The sequence below is a fragment of the Phocoena phocoena genome, chromosome 10 (assembly GCF_963924675.1).
Source record: "Phocoena phocoena chromosome 10, mPhoPho1.1, whole genome shotgun sequence".
NCBI classification, from domain to species: domain Eukaryota; kingdom Metazoa; phylum Chordata; class Mammalia; order Artiodactyla; family Phocoenidae; genus Phocoena; species Phocoena phocoena.
In genome coordinates, this window is record NC_089228.1 from 78,320,023 (window position 1) to 78,340,917 (window position 20,895).

Below are 20,895 nucleotides of genomic sequence, written 5' to 3' on the forward strand. Positions count from 1 at the left end.
AGGGGTTCCAGGGGAGCCGCAGTTCCTGAGAGAGGGCCCGGATTCTTACCTCTGCCTTAATTGCCTGGAAGGAGAAGAGGAAAAGCGGACACAGGCATAGGGGCCTGGCTTTCCGATTCCGTAGCTGCGTAAAAAGTGGGCGGGTCTTGTCGCGCTCTGCAGCTTGCGCCCAGCGCCGCGGCGGTTGTTCAACACAATGGTAAGGTTGAGTGGCCTTAACTCGGGTTAACGAGCACGCGTGCGTCCGTTTTCCGTTGTACCTCCTCACAATAAATAAGGGAAATAAATGGAGCAGGTGTGAGCATCCCCATTTTTGAGATGGGCAGACTGAGGCCCAGAATAACCCGCCTAAGGTCGCATGGGTCACTAGTTGGCCAACCTTTTACCTCTTTCCCTCCCCCACATCGTCCCCAGCACGCCAAGGCGGGTGCAGCCCCATCCCCGTGCTTTTTTGGCCTCACGGGATCTGACAAAGTCTGGCCGCTGGAGGATCTGCATCTCTGTATTTTGTGCTGGTTTTGTTCCCCACACAGGCTTTGGTTCACTGTAGTTGTGGCAAAGTTATCCCTTTTATGATAGCCACGTCCTAACAAGTGACCTTGAGGAGATGATTTCTTATGCTGTTACTATAGCTACCCATCTGAGTTTGCAGCATCACTGGAAGTAGGAAGCTCTATCTCCAAATGTCGATTTTTAAAATAGTAAATCCCATGGAAGTATTGCGTCTGTGTACTATGAATGGAAAAGGGGTGTACTCTAGAGAAGTTCGGCATGAGGACCCTAGCTATGGCACCAGAGACACCCCTAACTGGAGTGCTGGGTCTAGAATGAATATTGCATAATTTCAATAAGAGCTGACATGCAACATAGGCACCAAGAGGAACTTCAGCTAGTGACACTGGGGAGGAACACTCTAAATGGCTTGACATAGTTGACCCTTTCATGACTTTCCTTTTCTGAAATCTCATCATTGCCATCTGTAGTCTGGAGCCCCTTAGAGATGTCCCACCTTCATTCCAAATGCAAAACTCTGGTTATGTTGACCTATTACTCTTTTCTTTCTCCTTAAAAATTAAACCACTGGGAAGAAAGACATCAGGTTCCCCACATGCTGCTGTAAACTCTACAAGTTGCCAAATCTTTAACCAGGACAAGAGAGTTCCCCAAGGCTGCAGCAATGCCAAGTATCAAAGTAACAGAAATTCCCTTTAAAGATGCTGTGACATAAAAAATAAAAGACTCTAGAGTTGATGGCTAATGCTGAATACAAAATAAATCCTCCAGGCGATTTGTGTGTACATAAAGCATATTCTTAATATGCAGCCTGTGTGACTTACCTAATAAATGCTTATTTGAGCATAAGCCAGAAGGCTAACCTGGATGCAGGAGAGAAGACCCAGGGCCCAGAGAGTTCTCTCTTGGCTAGCTGGCAGACTCAGTGACTTCCCTGAGAGCAGCTGGCTTTCAGCACAGGGGGTTCACTTTGCCCAAAGGGGGCAGTTTTCCAATTGGAGAAAGCCCAATATAACTCCTTCTTTTACAAAAATTATAATCTTCTGCAACTCCCTAAATTTGATTTTTAACCTACCGCAGATTAACAAAGATAGGAAAGTTCTAAAATTGTGCCCTTTCCTTTCCTGGACAACAACACGTACACTGATAATGAACTTGAGACCGGTTGGGTGAGATTCTTGTGTTCTCCACTGTGTGTGTGCTGGCTGGCATGCAAGAGAGGAAGATTTATGTAAGAATATAAATTTTCTGATGATTCATAGTGACCATAGTTGAAAGCCCATTTTCAGGAGAAAATGTGTGAATTTTGAGTAAAAACATTATTACTTGTTTCCTTTCTTTTCTTTCTTTCTTCTTCTTTTTTTTTTTGTTTTTTGTTTTTTGGCTGTGTGTGCGGCTTGTAGGAACTTAGTTCCGTGACCAGGAGTTGAAGCCGGGCCCCCAGCAGTGGAAACTCAAGAGTCCTAACCACTGGGCCACCAGGGAACTCCCTTATTTTCTTAATATTTTTGCTTCAGATGACCTCACTATTGCCTAAGTCCTAAAGCTAACAGGGTCATGATTCTTACAACACAACAATAAAACCCAGATTCACTGATATCTAGCTTACTTTCCTGTTCATCTCAACTTTTGACAGGTCACCTGAGTTTACTTTTAAAATACATTTTGCATCTAGAGGTAAAAAGTGAGAGTATCAGTGAAAGTATAGTGGTAGTTTCTAGACCAGAAATCTGCAGAAATTATTATTATTATTATTTGTTTAAAAATTCTCTCTGAGAATGTGAGGTAGGGAAGCACAGTTGAATTTGTTTTTCCAGCTCCTGAGGCAGACATTTGTATATTTTTTCACTATGTTGGCCACAAGTTTAACTGCCAAGAAGGATTTCAATTCGATCATTGAGACTATGAGCTTTCAGGCTTCAAACTGAGGGCAGGTTTCCAGACACCAGCATTGGGAATTTAACCAACTGTACAGGACTCGTCTTCCAGCCTGTAGAGCGCTGGCTACTTGGATGTTCTCAATATCCGGTCCTGTGTTTTGGAGTAGGGGGCATTCAGGGTGATCTCCAGCCTCAGAATGCTTAGGGAGAAAGACCTGGGTCCTAGCACTTTCAGGGGAATCTTGGATAACTGTAGGACAGCAGAAGGAATTCCAGAAAGCACAGGGGTAGAAACACTTTAAGAGTGGAGCAAAGTTAGCCTGTTCTCTGCACCCAGGTCCAGGGCCCCTTTGTCCTTTTAAACATCCTCCCAGATTCCTTAGCCCTGGTGCCTAGAAAACACACCTGAATCTGAATGCCACAGACCTGATGGACATAACATTCCATCTGAGCTGCTCACTCAAGGAAGGGAAGGCAGGTGGTGACTCCTACACCAGTGCTTCTCAAAGCGTAATGAGCAAAACTACAAATAGAACTACCATACGACCCAGCAATCCCACTACTGGGCATATACCCTGAGAAAACCATAATTCAAAAAGAGTCATGTACCAAAATGTTCATTGCAGCTCTATTTACAATAGCCCGGAGATGGAAACAACCTAAGTGTCCATCATCGGATGAATGGATAAAGAAGATGTGGCACATATATACAATGGAATATTACTCAGCCATAAAAAGAAACGAAATTGAGCTATTTGTAATGAGGTGGATAGACCTAGAGTCTGTCATACAGAGTGAAGTAAGTCAGAAAGAGAGAGGCAAATATCGTATGCTAACACATATATATGAAATTTAAGAAAAAAAATGTCATGAAGAACCTAGGGGTAAGACAGGAATAAAGACACAGACCTGCTAGAGAATGAACTTGAGGATATGGGGAGGGGGGAGGGTAGGCTGTGACAAAGCGAGAGAGAGGCATGGACATATATACACTACCAAACGTAAAATAGATAGCTAGTGGGAAGCAGCCGCATAGCACAGGGAGATCAGCTCTGTGCTTTGTGACCACCTGGAGGGGTGGGATAGGGAGGGTGGGAGGGAGGGAGATGCAAGAGGGAAGAGATATGGGAACATATGTATATGTATAACTGATTCATTTTGTTGTAAAGCAGAAACTAACACACCATTGTAAAGCAATTATACTCCAATAAAGATGTTATAAAAAAAAGTAATGAGCACATGAATCACCTGAGGGACTCGTTCAAATGCAGACTCTGACTCAGAAGGTCTGTGGTTGGGCCCGAGATTCTGCATTTCTAACAAGCTGCCAAGGAGATGCCAATGCTGCCAGTTGAGAACTACCCTTTGAGTAAAAATATTGGACAACACTCTCTTGCCCATTTTTCTTCCTCCGCCTACTTTTTTCACATTTCCCTCATAGAACTTGACCGTTTTCTGGAGATGGGTCTTAAGATTACCCATAATTGAAGAAATACAATGTATGCTCAGAAAAGCAACCTTTGAATTTGAACTTGCCACTGAACCTCCAAAGCTCTGCCCTCAGATTATTCAGGGCACGGGGAGGAGCCTTGGATCCTGAGGCTGTACAGTCACTGCATTAGCAGCGTGGACACTGGCTCAGGATTTTTGCTTTAAGGGAGGATCCGGCAGTAGGAAACCCTCCCCACTGATGATCACTTTGGGTCCTCAAGTCTACTTCAGCTGCCTGAGGTTAGGGGATGTTCTCTGTTATTCCTGGAGGACAGAAAAGCTCCAGGGGGCTTTCTGGACCTTGGAGACAGAAGGCTTCTGCTCCAGGAGCCCCAGCAGGGCGAAATTGCTTTAGTGATTTTGCTAACAGCAGTTAACTTTGCTTTGTTCTCTACTAGTAATAACGATAATGACAAATACAGTAACATTATTGGCCATTAACATTTAATGTGTTACTGTTACTATGTTCTAAGTCTGGTGCTGTGTTTGATTGTGTGTGCTGATCCTGACGGCTGACATATGTAGAGAAATTTGACCAATTATCCACTCACATGGGTTGGGAGTTTCTGGCAATGGGCACATGAGTTTTAGTGGTACCTGGGGATTGAATGACTCTGGTGCCTATAGTTGTTAGACGATCGAGGGGAGAGAGATGGCACTTCTCAAACATTTTAGAAAAGAGCTTCAAAACTTTTGTCTATATAGTAAGTCATGGATTTAAAAAAAAAATCTATCCATTGTGTATATGCGTGCATATACAAAAACACACACACAGAGCCATGGATATATAATATCTACACTTTGTGGGTATTTACCTAATTGAAGTGTTTCTTGTTGTGGATGATGTCAAAATTAAATTTGGTGGGCCAGCCAACACTCCATAGGATGCTAATTTTGGCTAAAATATTTTAATTTTTATACCCTCACAAATATTTTCTGTGTGATATTTGAAAGACAAACCTTGAGTGTTATTTGAAAGGACGTCTTCAGAGCAGCTTTCTGAGATGATCCAGGTGATATATGTATAAGGAAAATTGTGCCAGGTGTTTCCAAATCCTATGTAGTGTTGTGATAGTAAGTTTATCACATGTGTTTTATGTTGTTATCTGCTCACACAGTCACTAATATATAATATACATTTCCCTCCAAAGGTGGCACCTGCGTGGTCAACCCCACAGACTTGTTCTGCTCTGTCCCTGGTCGTTTGTCCCTTCTCAGTTCTACTTCCAAATACAAGGTGACCATTGCTGAGGTGAAGAGACGCCTCTCACCACCTGAATGCCTCAATGCTTCACTCTTGGGAGGCATTTTGAGAAGGTAAGAAAAAGGTGTTTTCTGGCACTGCAGTCTTCTAACTGTACTGGTACCACGCTCTCCAACCCTCAGCCCTTACATTTTCTGTCCCATGTTGAATACCCCATGTGGTCAAGTCTTCTCATCATTTTACTCCGAATGTCAACCTTCAAAACCTAGCTTTTGTTTGTTTTCGGACAGAGCAAAATCCAAGAATGGGGGTCGCTGCCTGAGGGAGAAACTGGATAGGCTTGGCCTGAACTTGCCAGCCGGAAGACGGAAAGCAGCCAACGTTACCCTCCTCACTTCCTTAGTTGAAGGTATGACTTTTTAGCTCCACAAGGTAATGTTGGAAGGTTAGCAATGCTTTGAAATTCACATTTGTTTGATTATGCTGTTTCATTTTTGTCTATACTGTTACGATAGTTACTGGTGAATTTCCCAACTAATCATGAAAATGAAGATTAAATTAGACTTAATATAAGGCTTAGATATTGATTCATAAACTATCATCTGATTTACTAATCTTGGCAGTAATAGGAAAGAAGATAATAATAGAAGATTTAGGTGCTTAGACAAGTATTCCCCACATAACAGCAACAAAAAAACTCTGCAATTGTCATTTTTATTATTGTTTATTTTAGCGTTCAGATAAATCTGGTTTAACTCATTGTTATTCAGTGCAACGTGATCTACAGGATAAATAATAATCCTTTATAGAGAGTTCACAGGACTCAAGGCATGGCACCAAGCCTGAGAGCACATTGTATTAATCCGATAGACATCTCTTAAAGTACAGCGAAGTTCCACAGCTTTATGTGTGGGTAAGCTGACTCACAGAAAGGTTAAGGTTAGCCAGTGGGGTAGACGCAGACGTGGAAACATACTCCCAGAAGTTTTTGTTTTTGTTTTCCAATTTACCTTTTCCCTTGTGTTTCTTCTGTAAGAACTAAACTTTACATATTCTCATTCAGTCTTCTAAGAAGAGGTATTATTGGAGACCTTTTAAACTTTGTGGAGGAGCTTTTGAATTCTAAGGAGAGTTCTTCCATAACCTAGAATGCTATTGTTTCAAATATGAATGAAGAAGCCTTTTTGCCAAGACTTATCTGAACACACCTATGACACTTTTCTTGCATTGGTTTCTCACTTGACCATAAGACACTGTAGGAAGTAAAAGGTAAGTGAAACATACAAACAAACATCTTGCCTTTTTCCAGATTATCAACACACACTACTTACTGAACAAGTCTGTGAAGTAGTGCGTTCATGACCTTGGTCTTGGCAAAATTGCTTTGGTGATTTTGGTATTTTTTTAAAAAATATTTATTTATTTATTTAGGCTGCACCAGGTCTTAGTTGTGACACATGGGATCTTTAGTTGCGGCATGTATGTGGGACCTAGTTCCCTGACCAGGGATCAAACCCGGGCCCTCTGCATTGGGAGTGCAGAGTCTTACCCACTGGGCCACCAGGGAAGTCCCTGATTTTGCTATTAACAGGTATCTTTGCTTTACTCCCTAATTGTAATAATGATAACCACCACAATAGTATTATTGGTCATGAACATTTAATAAGTGTTAACTGTTACTATGTTATATATCTTGTGCTGTTTGCTGTGTGTACTAATACTAAGAGCTGGCATATGGTAAAGGAAGTTGACCCATAATCCATCCATGGGGGCTGGGCGTACTAAAGGAAGAGCAAAGTAGAAAAAAATGACTCATGGATTGATTCTAAAGAGAGAGAGATTCCTGCTTAATTTAAGTGAAAACATCATGAAAATTATAGCTATCTAACAAAAGAACAAAATATGTTCAAAATATAAGAGTGGATTCAAGAATCATATGAATCGTAGAACATGATTGGTTCTCAAACCCAATTCCACAGTAAAATCATGGGCCTGGGCCCCATTCCCAAACCGCTTGAAATGCAATCTCCGAGGGTATGGCATAGGTATCTACATTTTCAAAAACACCCGCTGATGTATAATGAGGTTTAAGGATCATTGACTTAAATGTTCCTTGAGATACTTTTCATGTAACTGGTGTGAAAAGTAAAGGCCCTAAGAGAGACCTTTATCCAAGGTGTCTGTGAATGTCTATCCAGTAAAACCTGAAGAACCCTAAAAGGGTATATTCAGAATTCTTCTTATTGATTTTTATGTTAGCCCAAAACACCAGAGCACCCTGTGTGGGAATCATTGATGGATGCTCACAGAAAGGATACAGGTTAAAACGTGAAATCCTAAGACAATCTCGTGGTCTTGCCATCTACTCTTCCAGCAAAACTCTCCTATCACAAAAGTGCTTGGCTTGTGTTTACCTCTGCTCACAGAGGTGTCACATCAGCCTAGGCTGATGGAGCTTAAGATTGTATCCTTCTCAGATACATCTCACTTTAACTGGATGCTTTTGAAATCCGCCAAATATTCATGGTGTAGAGAAATAAATATTTTATTGTTGAATTCCAGGCATTCTGATGGAACTGAGGAAATGAGATTTAGGGGCAAAGGGACCTTTTGCATTCCTCAACTCCCCACATGTTACATTATGACCCTCAAATGTGTGCATTCTCTCTCTCTCACACACACACATACACACACACACATGCATCTTAAGTTTCACTACTATGTACTATGTTCTATGGTATTGTTATTCTATTCCATATTTTTGTATTCTTTTAAAATGCTGATTGTAAACCCACTACTTTTAAATGCTGAACGTAAGCCCACTAAATTTATTTCAAGACTCATTGTTGAGTCATGGGTCATGACCCATGGTTTAAAAAACTACAAGTGGTCTTAGGACAAGAGGAGAACCTAATATGTGTGACCTTTGTCCTCTTTGTGCTAACATGGATTTGATTCAGTTATTTTAAGCTTGTTTTGCTTATACCGTTTTAGCTGGTAAATTAAAACTTTACCGTGGTTACTGGTTGGTATTCATAGACCTTGAATCGACCATGTCTTTGGTAATATTTTTGCCCCTCAATCAAACATTTTTGTGGGAGCCAGTAACATTTTAGATTAATTTTTTTCCAGAAATTCTAAAATGAGATTTCCAATTGTCAAAAATGGTCCATCAGCTTTCTTATAAACCTAAGGTTCTGTAGGAAAGAATACTAATTTTTTTCATCATTTAGAAACTTTTTATCTTCCTGGTGACCCAAGACATTGCTGGGGTTCAGTCCAGCAATGGTTCAATCCTTCCCCATTTTGGTACAGCACTTGAGAACAAGATAATTCTGACTGGCTCTATTCCTCCTCGACCACACTTGGAAATAAATCTCCTTAAGGTCGGCCTTCTGCGACTTTTTAGTACTTGTCTCGGCCCCTTTGTGGGGATGCTTTGAATACAGCCTTGCCATTGATGCTCTTTTGATAAAAATCCCAAAGAAAGAGTAGTGTATGGGGACCCTGCTAGACTCTCCATGCAGACATGATTTACCCTTTGTCAAGATTCAATCAGTGAACAGTAAGGTACCTTATAACAGGGAATGAAATTAGCAAATGAAGGTATGGTTTTCAAAAGCTACCCTTGTCACTAACCTCACAGTGGTTTCATCGTGATATTCCTAGGCTTCTACATTTGCCTTGGGTTTTCAATCATTTTGTTTTTAATTATTTTATAATCGTTTCCCCCTGTATTTCTTTTAAGTGGAGTCACTCTACTAATAGTGCCATTCTAGCATCGTTGTCAAATCAACATATTAGAGTCATTATTTTAGGGACTATTTTAGGAATTTATGAGAGGGCTGTTTCATGCAAATTTATAATATTTAAATTATTCACAACATTTCTGTTACAAATAGCATTGCGCCTAATAATCAATGGGATGAAGAACTCAAGACTGACTAACTTTTTTCACCAGATAAAGTTGTTTGAAAAGTGAACATTTTAGTAAGGCACATATTTAGAGTGGGGATTTTTTTTTGGTCCAGGTAGCACAGATATATTTGACCTACAATGAGATATGAGTATTTGAATTCAGAGTCCACTGAATGTAATACTAGATCATATTCCTTTTTTACCCATATGTCTTCATTTAATGGGGTTTAGATATATAACTAATGGTTGGTACAACTTCTTGTACCCACTGTATCATAAGCCTGGAGTTCTTTTTATTTTCCCTTGTTAATCACATTGCTATGACTTCTCCTTTGTCCACTCTGGTGTCTATAACATTAGAGAGTTGTCATTTTCTGGAAAATTCAGGGGATTAGAATTGCTTAACCCGATTCGCTGATCTTCCTGAGATCTTGGGGTAATCCCGGACTCTTCCAGAGTGGAAGAAATTCTATATCTGGAAAACACTCAAAGAGTTTGGCCAATATTATTGTTTTAGTTCTAATACGCTTGCTATATATTTATTATTTATGAATCACCAATTAGCTGCTTCCTCTATATTTTATTCCAGAACAATCTTTGCAACGTTGGTGGTTGTTAAAACAAGTATAAGGGGTCAATTATGGCAGGAATGAGGAGTCATTCCTGTCTATCTCTCCCACCTCACTTGAGGTTTTCCAAGATGGCCAAAGTTATGGAGTGTTGCTGGAGGGAAGTTTTGTTCACTTGAGTGGGGTGCTTTCCTGGGACTTGCAAAGGCTCATAGAGCATTCTCAGGCGGCACCAGGAGTTCCAAAAGCATAGTTAAGTCCTTAAACATAAATGCCTTGGCTTTCAGTTTGTCATGACCAGATATCAAGTTCTGTTTATATATGTATTTAAAAAACAGTATGGGGCAGTGAAGGGTATAAATATGCATCAGCAAAAGAAAGGGGACCATTTACACATATTGTGTGTGGTATCTATTCACTCTTTTCAAATCTAAACCTTTTGTCCCTTTTGCCTCCTTCTTTAGTTTTCCCTCCTTCCTTCCTTCCTTCCTTCCTTCCTTCCTTCCTTCCTTCCTTCCTTCCTTCCTTCCTTCCTTCCTCCCTCCCTCCCTCCCTCCCTCCTCCTTCCCTCCCTCTCTCCCTCTCTCCCTCCCTCCCTCCCTCCCTCCCTCTCTCTCTCTTTCTTTCTTTCTTTCTTTCTTTCCTTCCTTCCTTCCTTCCTTCTTTCTTTCCTTTCTTTTTAAAGTAAGCTCCCAGCCCCTGTCCTGCACATCTCACCTCATCCCTTGGCCTAGTACCTCCAACTCTGCCCCCAGTAATAACACTTTTGCCATTTGGCTGACTTTGGGCAGGTTGCTTAACCTGACTGAGCTTCATTTTCCTAATTTACAGATAAGGATCACACTATCTGTGATGTTTAGGGTAATGCTAGCTCTTATAACAGTTAATTTCCAAATTTTCAGTGGCTTAACACAATAGAAGCTTATTTCTCACTCTTTACAGATGATGTGGGTGTTTCTCCCCCCGGGCCCTTCCTTCCTCTTAGTCTCATTCAGGGACCAGAGTACTTCCACCTCTAGCTATGCCCTCCTCTAGGTCCTGGGAGCCCTATGCATTCAGCTCACAATAAGGAAAGACACGATGGTGAAAGGACACAGCTTCCAACCCGCTTGGCCGGGAATTGGCCCACGTTGCTACCGTATACATTCCATGACAACTAGTCCCATGGCTATGCCTAATTCCAGAGGCATGAGATATACCAGAAAATGTAGTGTCTAGCTGGGCAGAATCTTCTCAGCAACAACTCTATAGTATAAAAGAAAGGACAAATCTTGGACGGTCCAGCTCCCATTTCTGCCACATCTGCCTTGTGTGTCTTTTGTAGAATTAAATACATTCGCTACGTTAAACACTTGACACAGTGGGGCAAAGAGACACTTAATAAAAATTAGTACCTGTTCTCTTGTCTCTTTCTCCCTAAACAATAGTGTTACTTAATAGCAGAATTTACTCAGGATCATAAAACTTTAACCCTGGAGGGAAATGGAAGATTGAGTAGTCTAAGGCAGTGGGACATAGCACACACGGTTAAAGAGTATGCTTCCGGAGCCAAATAACCTTGTTTGAACCCACTTCTACCACTTACTAGCTGTGTGCTCTAGGGAAAGACTCACAACCTCTCTGAGCATCAGTGTCCTTACCTATAAAGGGGTGTTAATAATAGTACCCTCCTCATAAGGTTGTTGCCGGAGTGAAATCAGAATGTTTATAAAGCAGTTCACAGGGTGCCCAGCAAAAAGTTGGTGTCGATAAATTTTAGTTATCTTTATTCTCACATGAGAAAACTAAGGTTCAGTGAGATTAACCATTTTGCACAGGATCACGGGAGCAGCAAGGAGGAGAACCCAGGTCTTCTGGTTTGCAACATCACCATGTGTTTTCCACTCGGATTTAGGTTAGTGGCATGGATTCTGAACAGTTGCATTGCTGAACTACTTCTGAATTTAACTATATATTTATAGTTAGAGTTACAACAGTTATAACAGTATAACGAAGGAATAGAAAGAAGTTATCAATTCCTGAGCCTGTTTTTCACCATGTATTGGATATCCGTGCTGCTAGGAATCCTGGGCACGCTTGTGGGGCTTTTTTGCATCCAATAGTACAAGCTGTTTTTAACATCCTGTTGCACCATCTGCTGCCACTTAATCCCCCAAAGTTAGGATGACATTAAATCTTGGTTCTTTCTGTTTCTCTGGAATAATTATCAATAGTGTCTCTTGTACTTTCAAAAGGGTGCCAATCTAGTTAGTTAGTTAGGAGACTATCCTACAAAACCTTTTCCTTCCACTTCAGCCAAATCAACCTAAGGTAGGAGACAGGAATGCAATCACTTTGTGCTATTTCCCCTTTGTCTTTAATCCTGAGCCTATATGATTGCATTTCCAAGAAACCAGGGAAAAGAAGGATCAACTTGACAATGAACGCTTTCCTATAAGGGAGATATTAGGGAGCAAGTTTTCTTCGTACGATTAGTCCATGGCTTTTTAATTTAGGAAGAGGTATTGTTCACTACTTGAGGCTTGTAGGATTCAAACGCCAAAATCCTTTTGCCAAGTATCAGTGATAATACACGCACAGGGCACACTCAGCATTATTTGCTCTTCTCACGGAATTTAGGACAGAGGTGCTATTCCCCTTGTCTTCACACAGGTACCAGAGTGGGTTTCTTTGGGTGTGTGGAGCTTAGGGCTAATCTCTGAGGACGCACAGCATGGCTGTAGGTCTGAAAGGACCATCATCCCAGCATAACTCCTTCACCAGCCATTCCAGACATCACATTTCCACCTAAGTCCCTCCTCTGGGATAAAGGTTTCCAGCTTTCTTCTAAAACTGTATGTGATATTAAAAGGGTAATACATTGACCCCTTGTTATATTGTTATAATAGCTCTAACTGGTGCTCACTTTAGTCACACGATGACCTGGAAGAGCCTAATCACTAGGGAACCCTGGTGTCCCCTTTTGCACACAAACACTCTAGCATTGACAATGTCTTCTCGGGCACAGCTTTGCATTTCAGAGCTACCAGTGGAACTGGACTCAATAAGTAAATGCTAGTGCAGTCTATGTTAGTCATTTTAAGGTCTTTCTTGGAAAATGCCTTTTTTTTTTCAGACTTATAGGTATTATCTGTAAATTTCTTATTCTAAGTCATGGAATGGTTTCTATCGAGAGACCCTGCTTTGATAATTGATCATTAGGTAACAATTCGATATTGTTGTCTAATATCTGAGAACTCATGTCTATCAGAATTTTCAATAATTGATCTCAGTATCTTACAATATTATGGATAAATAGACATCATCTCAGAGGAATCTTCTTAAAACATTCGCTTACTTCCTAATAGTGCTCCCCTGACCTGTATCTTATGGTTTCATTCATTTTCAGGGAGAAATGTGTTTACATGTAGAGGGAAGAGGAAATAGGCTATTGCACATATGCCCTTGTGTCTGACTGTGTGCTTGTGGTGTGCTTGGATTCCTACTCCTATTCTGGCACAAAAAAACAAATGTATCCAAGCCTGGTCGACTCAGTCCTGCCTTTGCCCCTTTGGTCCAGCATGCTACTCACTCCTGCAAATCACGAAGCTTCCTCAGAAGCACGTCTCTGCATTACTTGCCTAGGTTTTTTCTTTTTTCTACTATTCTCTCTTTCAAAGTTCATGCCAACTAATGTGCTTCTCAAAACTCAGTTTCTGCTTTTCTCCATTGTTTACATTTGTCAAAATTCGTAGGTGTTCTAATAAAATGGTAGATTGTAATTATTCCTAATGATGTCTAACTCCTACTGAATAGTAATGAAAGCTTTGGAATTGCTTAGGTTTTAATTCACAACAAGTATTTGAGTTTAGATGAAATCTTTCTAAGAACTGAGTCAGAGAGTAGTTTTGCTTTTTAATTAATATAATTTTAAGTAGGTAATTCGTTAGATGGTAAAAATTCAAAAGTTACAAAGGGTATATAGTGAAATGTCTCCTTTTCACTCTATTCCCCATTTAGATCCCCTCCTGGAAGAAACAAATGTTACTGGTTTCTCTATTTCCTTCCAAGGATATATATGTGTATGCATAGTTTTGGTTTTTATTTTAAAAATTATAGCACTCTATACACACTGTTCTACACATTTTTTCACACATTATCTTAGTTTTATTTTCAGTTTTTACAAGTTGTTCATTCTTTTAAACATGAACAGTATTCCGTTGTTTGAGTGCATCATAATTTATTTAACCAGTGACCTACTAAATATCATATAGGTGCTTTTAATCTTTGGCTATTACTAATAATGCTACAATAAGCAACCTCACACTTAATAAATAATTCTTCAGATAGGCAAGTATATCTATTCAATAAATTCCTAAGAATGTGTTGCAGGGTCAAAAGATATTTGCATTTGTAATTTTAAAAGATTATTGGAAGTTTGCTCTTTACTGTGGTTGTAAATTTATAATTCTATCAGTGATGGGGGTAAGAAGCATTGGTATGTTAGTACTTCCCTATACTCTAGCCCAAGCAGGGTGCTATCAATTTTTTGATCTTTGCTAATTTGAGTGGAAAAAAAAATAAACTACCTCTATTATGAAGGAGGTTGAGTATATTCTTAGGAGAATTTTATGAGCTTTTTTGTGTGTTCACTTACTTTGTACCAATAGGGTAATGTTTTACATTTTTCTCATTCATTTGTAAGTGCTCATTGTATATAAGGAAAACGGGCTGTGTGCCTCTGATATGAGTTGCAAAGCCTCTCCACCCCTGGCTCTGGTTTGTCTGTTTACTATTATGAGTTTTTTGTTTGGTTGCTTATTTGTTCAGATCTATGTCATGCAGAACTTTTTTATATTGATATAATCATATTTCTCATATATTTTATTCCATGGCCTTTCATTTTTTATTGTAATATTTTGAAAGTCTTTTTTTATCCCAAGATTATAAAATATTTCTCCCATGTTACCTTCTAATTACTTTGTGGATCTATATTTTATGTTTAAATCTTTGATCCATCTGGACTTTTTTTTGTTGTTGGATGTATGATATAGATCTAATTTTACTTGTTTTTTTTCCCCGGATGTCCAGCCAGTTGTCCCAACATCTTTTATTGATAATCCATTTTCCCCTACTGTTATGAAAAGCAAGTTTCATCTTACACTAAATCTGCTTAAACAAATATACTTTTTTAATCGACTGATGACTTTGTTCCCCTAACAGTGTCTCTCCTTTACCCCACCACATAGCCACTTTTGTTTCTAGAGTGTGTATTATATCAGCCAAATAAGGCAGAACTCAGTATGCAAGAACCCAGATAGACAGAGGTCTTTACAGTTTAATATTAACTCCATGGTAACTGGGTTTTTTTTTTGCGGTACGCGGGCCTCTCACTGTTGTGGCCTCTCCCGTTGCGGAGCACAGGCTCCGGACGCGCAGGCTCAGTGGCCACGGCTCACGGGACCAGCCGCTCCGCGGCATGTGGGATCTTCCCGGACCGGGGCACGACCCCGTGTCCCCAGCATCGGCAGGCGGACTCTCAACCACTGCGCCACCAGGGAAGCCCTGTTTTCTTTTTTATTGATATAAGCCACAGAATCCTTGTTTTGGGGGAAGGTGTATATTTCATCCCCACATAATGCTTTCCCTTCACCTTAGGACAACCCTGGCTTGAGATGAGGTCAGGAGCTTCCAAAAACTGCAGATGCCCTGGCTTCAGAGATTGAATGACAGGGAGTGAAACCCTGGTGTGTGTGTGTGTGTGTGTGTGTGTGTGTGTGGAGTGTGTGTGTGTGTATGCACACATGCTTGTATACACACATATTAAACAAACTCCCAGGTTATGGGAATAGCAAGGATTGAAAAACACTGTCTTCAAGCATAACCTATTTTATTAAATGGCTCCACTGATCCAATGATATACTCAACGGGTTTTTTATATATTTCATTCTTTCTAGCAATTCTCTTTTGCTCTAGTTTTTCACTTATATTCTTTGGAAGGGGTGCCTCGCAAGATTTTTGTTATAATTAACCAATAAAATATTTGAAAGCTTTTCCATTTAACAAATGTTTACTAAGTACCTATTATGAATTGGGTACTGTACTAAGTACAGAGTATGGAATGGGGAACCAAACCATCACTGAGGAACAAAGTGTTGGTGTTTAAACAAAATCCTCGTTAAATAGGGAAACTACCACATTATAAGGCACTTACCTATAGTGTAGATTATATGATATATAGTGTTACAGAGTGCACTCCTTTTAGAACCTTTCTGGAAGCCTGTAACAGGTATATTAAACCCGTCCTTCAGCTCTACGGTTTACTGAAGCTTGATTTTTTTTTTAATAACTTTTTGAATATCTCATCCAGATTTGAAAATATTCTCAAATTTGCTATCTAATAGGTGCTTCTCAGAATAATCCCAGAGATAGATTTGAACGTGCTCTTTTCCATACATGTAATTAAAATTGAAATCACAGATATGTGACTGGAATTTAACACATATGAATTGTTGCTTTCATTTAATAATATTGGGTATTACAATAAGAAGTTAAACCTAAATTCTTTCTAAGGCAATGAATTTAGTGACAGTTGGTGAGAATTGTCTAGCGAATGACAACGTAAAAGTATCCTTTAGTACAAATTAGTTTTAGATATTGATTTACAGTTGTCTAAAGTACATTTTCTTCTAAAATACAATAATTCTAAAAGGAGAAAAAATCCTTAATGACCGGATAAAATGTTGAAATTAGCTGTGTTCATTTCTATTTTAAAAATGCCTTTAGACCTGTTTCAGGTAAAATAATGTGGGAACCCGGAATCTCAGTAAAATGATCAATCCACTTTCCTCAGAAAACATTTTTTCCACTAACTTTCCATTTCTGGGCTTCAACAATAATTGCCATGTAAGTGTTTCCTAATATTTACCTTTAGTTTTTTACCTTTTGCTTTTGAGTGTGAAAAATGAATGCCCTGCAAAAGAGCAAATTCTCTTTTTATGCTCTTCCCGTATTCTGTAACTTTGCTTGTGTTGGTTCTTTGAGAGAGAGGTCCTCAACATGAGTCATTAACTGCTGCTGTTACTATTGAAAAATGCTTAGTGTTTTCCCCTTTTTTGGAAGGGGGGTGTCACTACTTGGCATAGAGAGCCTAAAGCCTTGCACTTAGAATATTCTGTCCAAGCTCTCAAACTATCCCCCATGTATCCCACTTCTAAAACAGTAATTTTTGGAATGACATGAAGTACAATGGACGTATTTGCCAAAGTTACTGTGTTGCTTCAGTGGTGTAAAGAAGCAGAGGTGGGGTGGTCCTGGTTTGTCAGGTGACACAGTGCATTGAAATAAAGGAAGAGCTTAAATCCTCTCTGGAAAACAACCACCACGGGGCATCCCACCTCATCGTGCACAGAAATGAGACAGCAGCTGCCATGTTTGCTATATGGGATCTAGCCCTCCAGGGATCACTCTGTCACCCCAGATTACTGCACCTACTTGTTCACGTGGGTACTTCGTCTCCCCACAGAGACAGAGAAGCTCGTAGTTCTTTATTTTCACAAATCAGTCAAATCCCCTAGAGTCTTATTCACATGCTTTTCTGCTCCAAAATTTTCTATTTTTCTTAAACCCGTTGACTCTAAGATATCTGTGGTACAGGATTGAACTGTAGATTTGTCATTGTTCCTGAATGTCATGTGTCTTTTAATCCATGGATCCATTAATTAATTCATTCTTGGGTCCTCACACACAAAGCTTTTGTGGCATGGTCTACACATTTTAACCACACATCAGAGTGTCTTCACTTGCCACTTCTTTTGATGTAGCATCGCTATACATCCAGTAACAATGTTACGTCGCAAGCAGGAGAAAGCAGTAAACAGAGCTAAGGGAAGGAAGGATCTGGCTGTCAGTGTAAATGTAAATAGCAGCTGTTCCATTCAAACTGTTTTTAAAACTACCACACGGTGAGGTTTGCCTAAAATGGGCCAGATCCTCAAGAATCAGGTTTTAACACAAAATTTAAGAGGCACGCTGCCATCCTCCTGTTTGCACTGTTTCACTTCTCCTACTATTGCACAAACAGTAGAGGGAAAAAAATATATATATATATACACACATATATGTGTTGATATTATATATCAACACATATATTGATATATAATATCAATATAATGTCAATGAACACGTACAGACTATAGATAATGCTTATGTAGATGCAATCTAACTTATAAAGTGCTACTAAGGTGTTTCTGGATTTGTTGTTGTGACTACTATCATTGATATGACTGTCATCTTCCTAGAAACAGGGACAATCTTTGGTGCCCTTTTATCCTTTACTCCTCCCTAGCACTTTGCCTTGAATGAAGTAGGGGCTCAATATATATGTAGTGAGAGCTTGCTTTTTTAAAGTTTTAATGGTCAAGTAAGTATTGGCTTGATTGAGCTTTAAAAATACTGTTGTTTTCCAAACTGGAGTCCATGGCCAAATCTTGCCTTGCCAATAAGTCATTTTTACCCCATTTCTTTCAGATTTTGTGAAAGAACAAAAATTATTTATCATTATACTGTACTTAAGCACTGTATTTTTTATAAGGTACTGAAGAAGTACTATACATAGTACTAAAAGGTACTGAGGCTCACCATAAAGCCTGATAACGCTAGTACTGTAAATCGGCAGTATAATCTCTTTAGCAACATAACGTTGTGAAATTGATGTAATTCAATTATTTCCCTTTCCAAAGTGTTCCCACTTCTTTGAAAATGTATGTGGACCTTTTGCCAGTGTTTTGATAGGTCTCCTGGAAAAGATACCTGAATATTTAGGATACATTGAGAATAGGTTGTAGGTTGGGCAGCAACAAAATGACATGCCCATAGAGCTTTTCCCCCAGGGCATTCTTGTGTAAGATCTCAGATGTCCATCTGGTCTAATGGTCAGAGCCTCCAGGGGAATCAAAACTCGTAGACTGTGCTTCCGATTTTCCCCCTCAATTTCCCACATACCCCTGCCGGGTAAGTAGCTTCTGTTTCTCCATGTTTCTTAACCCCACCCCACCCCCAAAGCTCCTTTCCCTTGGATTATTTAGAATGAATAGGAAAAATGATCCACATGACCACAACCAGGAATGAGGCTTGAGGAAAGAGAAGGTGTTCCTCTTGTTGAATTTGGACATTAGTGAGAAACTGACTTTTATTGTCTGCCAACGAAATTAGTGAGAAACTGACTTTTATTGTCTGCCAACAGGGGAGGCGTTACACTTGGCTAGAGATTTTGGCTATACTTGTGAAACAGAGTTTCCAGCCAAAGCAGTAGGAGAACATCTTGCCAGACAACATATGGAACAGAAAGAACAGACAGCAAGAAAAAAGATGATCCTAGCGACCAAGTAAGCAGAATGGGGAAGACTCTGTGTGCGTTCATCCTGTTTTTTTTTTTTTTTTTTCATTTTCTTTGAATGAGGAAAACAGTTTAGAAAGCACCTGGTCTCTAAGGGGGGTCTCACACACCAGCAGCTAGATGTATTAAACAAGGACTTCCCCAACATTGCACCCATAGCAAGATTTGCAAACTGTATAGTGATGGAGCTACCACCGACACTGACAAAAGTTCTTAGAAAACCTCTTCGGAATAGTAGGAATGCCTAACATGTTTAGGAGATGTAGATTCCAGGCAAATATGCTGATTGGTTGCTATGCAATTCGCTCTAAGCCACTCACTGTGCCTTAATAAATGAGGAGAAAGATCTTAAAACACTATAAGTTCTCAGAGAATGTGAAAAATTGAGGACCCAGATGCATGAGAGATAACAGAGAGACCTCTGGTATCAAGGATTGGCATCAGTGCCCCCATTTTTTCTTGTATATAATTAAGCAAATAATCCCTGAACTGCCCCAGCCCCTGTAGTGATATCGTCAAAAAGAAAAGATAGAATGTGTGAGAAAGCTCCTGAAAATTGTAAAAAGTTCAATTAAAATGTGAATTAAAATAATGAGGGAAATGATGTGGAAAAGGGGAAGCTTTCATAAGATAACTTCAAACTCCCTCAAACTTGAAAGTTCTTTGATAATTAATGAAAGAACTACCATTTATTGTGTGAAAACCCAGCAGAACCTTAAGTACTACTCAAATCACGTTCAAATTTTTAGAAGAGGACTTCTAAAAACAGTGCATGTTGGGACTCCATGCTTCCACTGCAGGGGTTGTGGGTTCGATCCCTGGTCGGGGAACTAAGATCCCACATGCTGCACTGCATGGACAAAAAAAAATTTAGATGAAAATCTTTCAAGTGGTAGCGAATTCTTGCTCTCTTCTCTTTACTAAAACAAGTTATTGCTACAGATAAACCATTAATAATCTTATTTAATTGCCTAACTCTATATTCAGATTTTAGAACTAAGACTCCCAGGTGGTTAAATTATCATTTATAAATTAGTTTCTTATTTGGGGAAAACTTGTAAAGAGAAAGTATGTGGTAGATCGTGTTAGAAACATTGCTTCTTAGAAACTGATTTTTAAAAATGACTTTACGATATGTTGGCTAAAATGTAAATGTCTCAAAATGCACAAAACCAAAAATAAATATTCCTCCTTCTACTACATCTAAAGTAACATGGATCTTCTTACAAATTTAAGGTTTTGTGTGGCATACCTACCGCCCACCAGGCTTTTGCCCAGGAAACGTTAAGTCCATTATTTGGGGTGTGTGCTGCTTGTGGCTGTCACTGTTTGGGTTTCAGATATATTTATTCATTGCTCTTATGAGAGTACTAGATAATTCTCTCACCTTGCCCCAAAGAAAAGGGAAATGAAAGGTGGTGGCAAAAGAAGAGAAAAGACAAAACAAGCAGATAAAGGGGAAAGGAATAGCAGAAAGACAGAAGTAAGACTAAGAGTTAGAGAAAGAACATTATGAGGGATGTAACACTTGGATTTAAAATTTTGAGAGGAGCTTTGTGCTAGGGGAGCTGCTGACCACTTGCTAGTAGAAAGACCTAAACCTAGATTTTTTGTCCAGTTTATCTCCCTGGGGGGGGCGGGGGGTGGTCTTCACTTCTACTTTGCTTCTACTTTTTCCCTCTTCCAAACAGTTTTTGACCCAGAGGGGTCTTCATCCTCCATATTTCAGTTTTACCAGAAGGAACTGAAAGTACATGTAGTTTGTTTGTTTGTATCCTTAATGTAATCTCAGGAGACTCTAACAAATTATTACAGATCAGGAGAAATAGACAGTGCTAGAAGTTAGGTAGTATCTCCTAGGTGTTCCCAAAGCATATCATTCTAGCTGGTAGGATTTTACAGATTTCCCAACATGCATACCCATGTGATACCTCTGAATGATAC

General features: G+C 39.6%; 1 protein-coding gene across 1 annotated transcript in view; it reads left to right on the top strand.

Moving 5' to 3' along the window:
- Positions 1 to 20,895, top strand: part of TFAP2D (transcription factor AP-2 delta) — a 54,642-nt gene that overhangs the window by 10,864 nt on the left and 22,883 nt on the right. Inside the window, exons 4-6 of the mRNA XM_065885750.1 lie at positions 5,036 to 5,201; positions 5,379 to 5,497; positions 18,799 to 18,940. Of these exons, the coding sequence (XP_065741822.1) occupies positions 5,036 to 5,201; positions 5,379 to 5,497; positions 18,799 to 18,940 (427 nt within the window). The remainder of the gene's footprint in view (positions 1 to 5,035; positions 5,202 to 5,378; positions 5,498 to 18,798; positions 18,941 to 20,895) is intronic.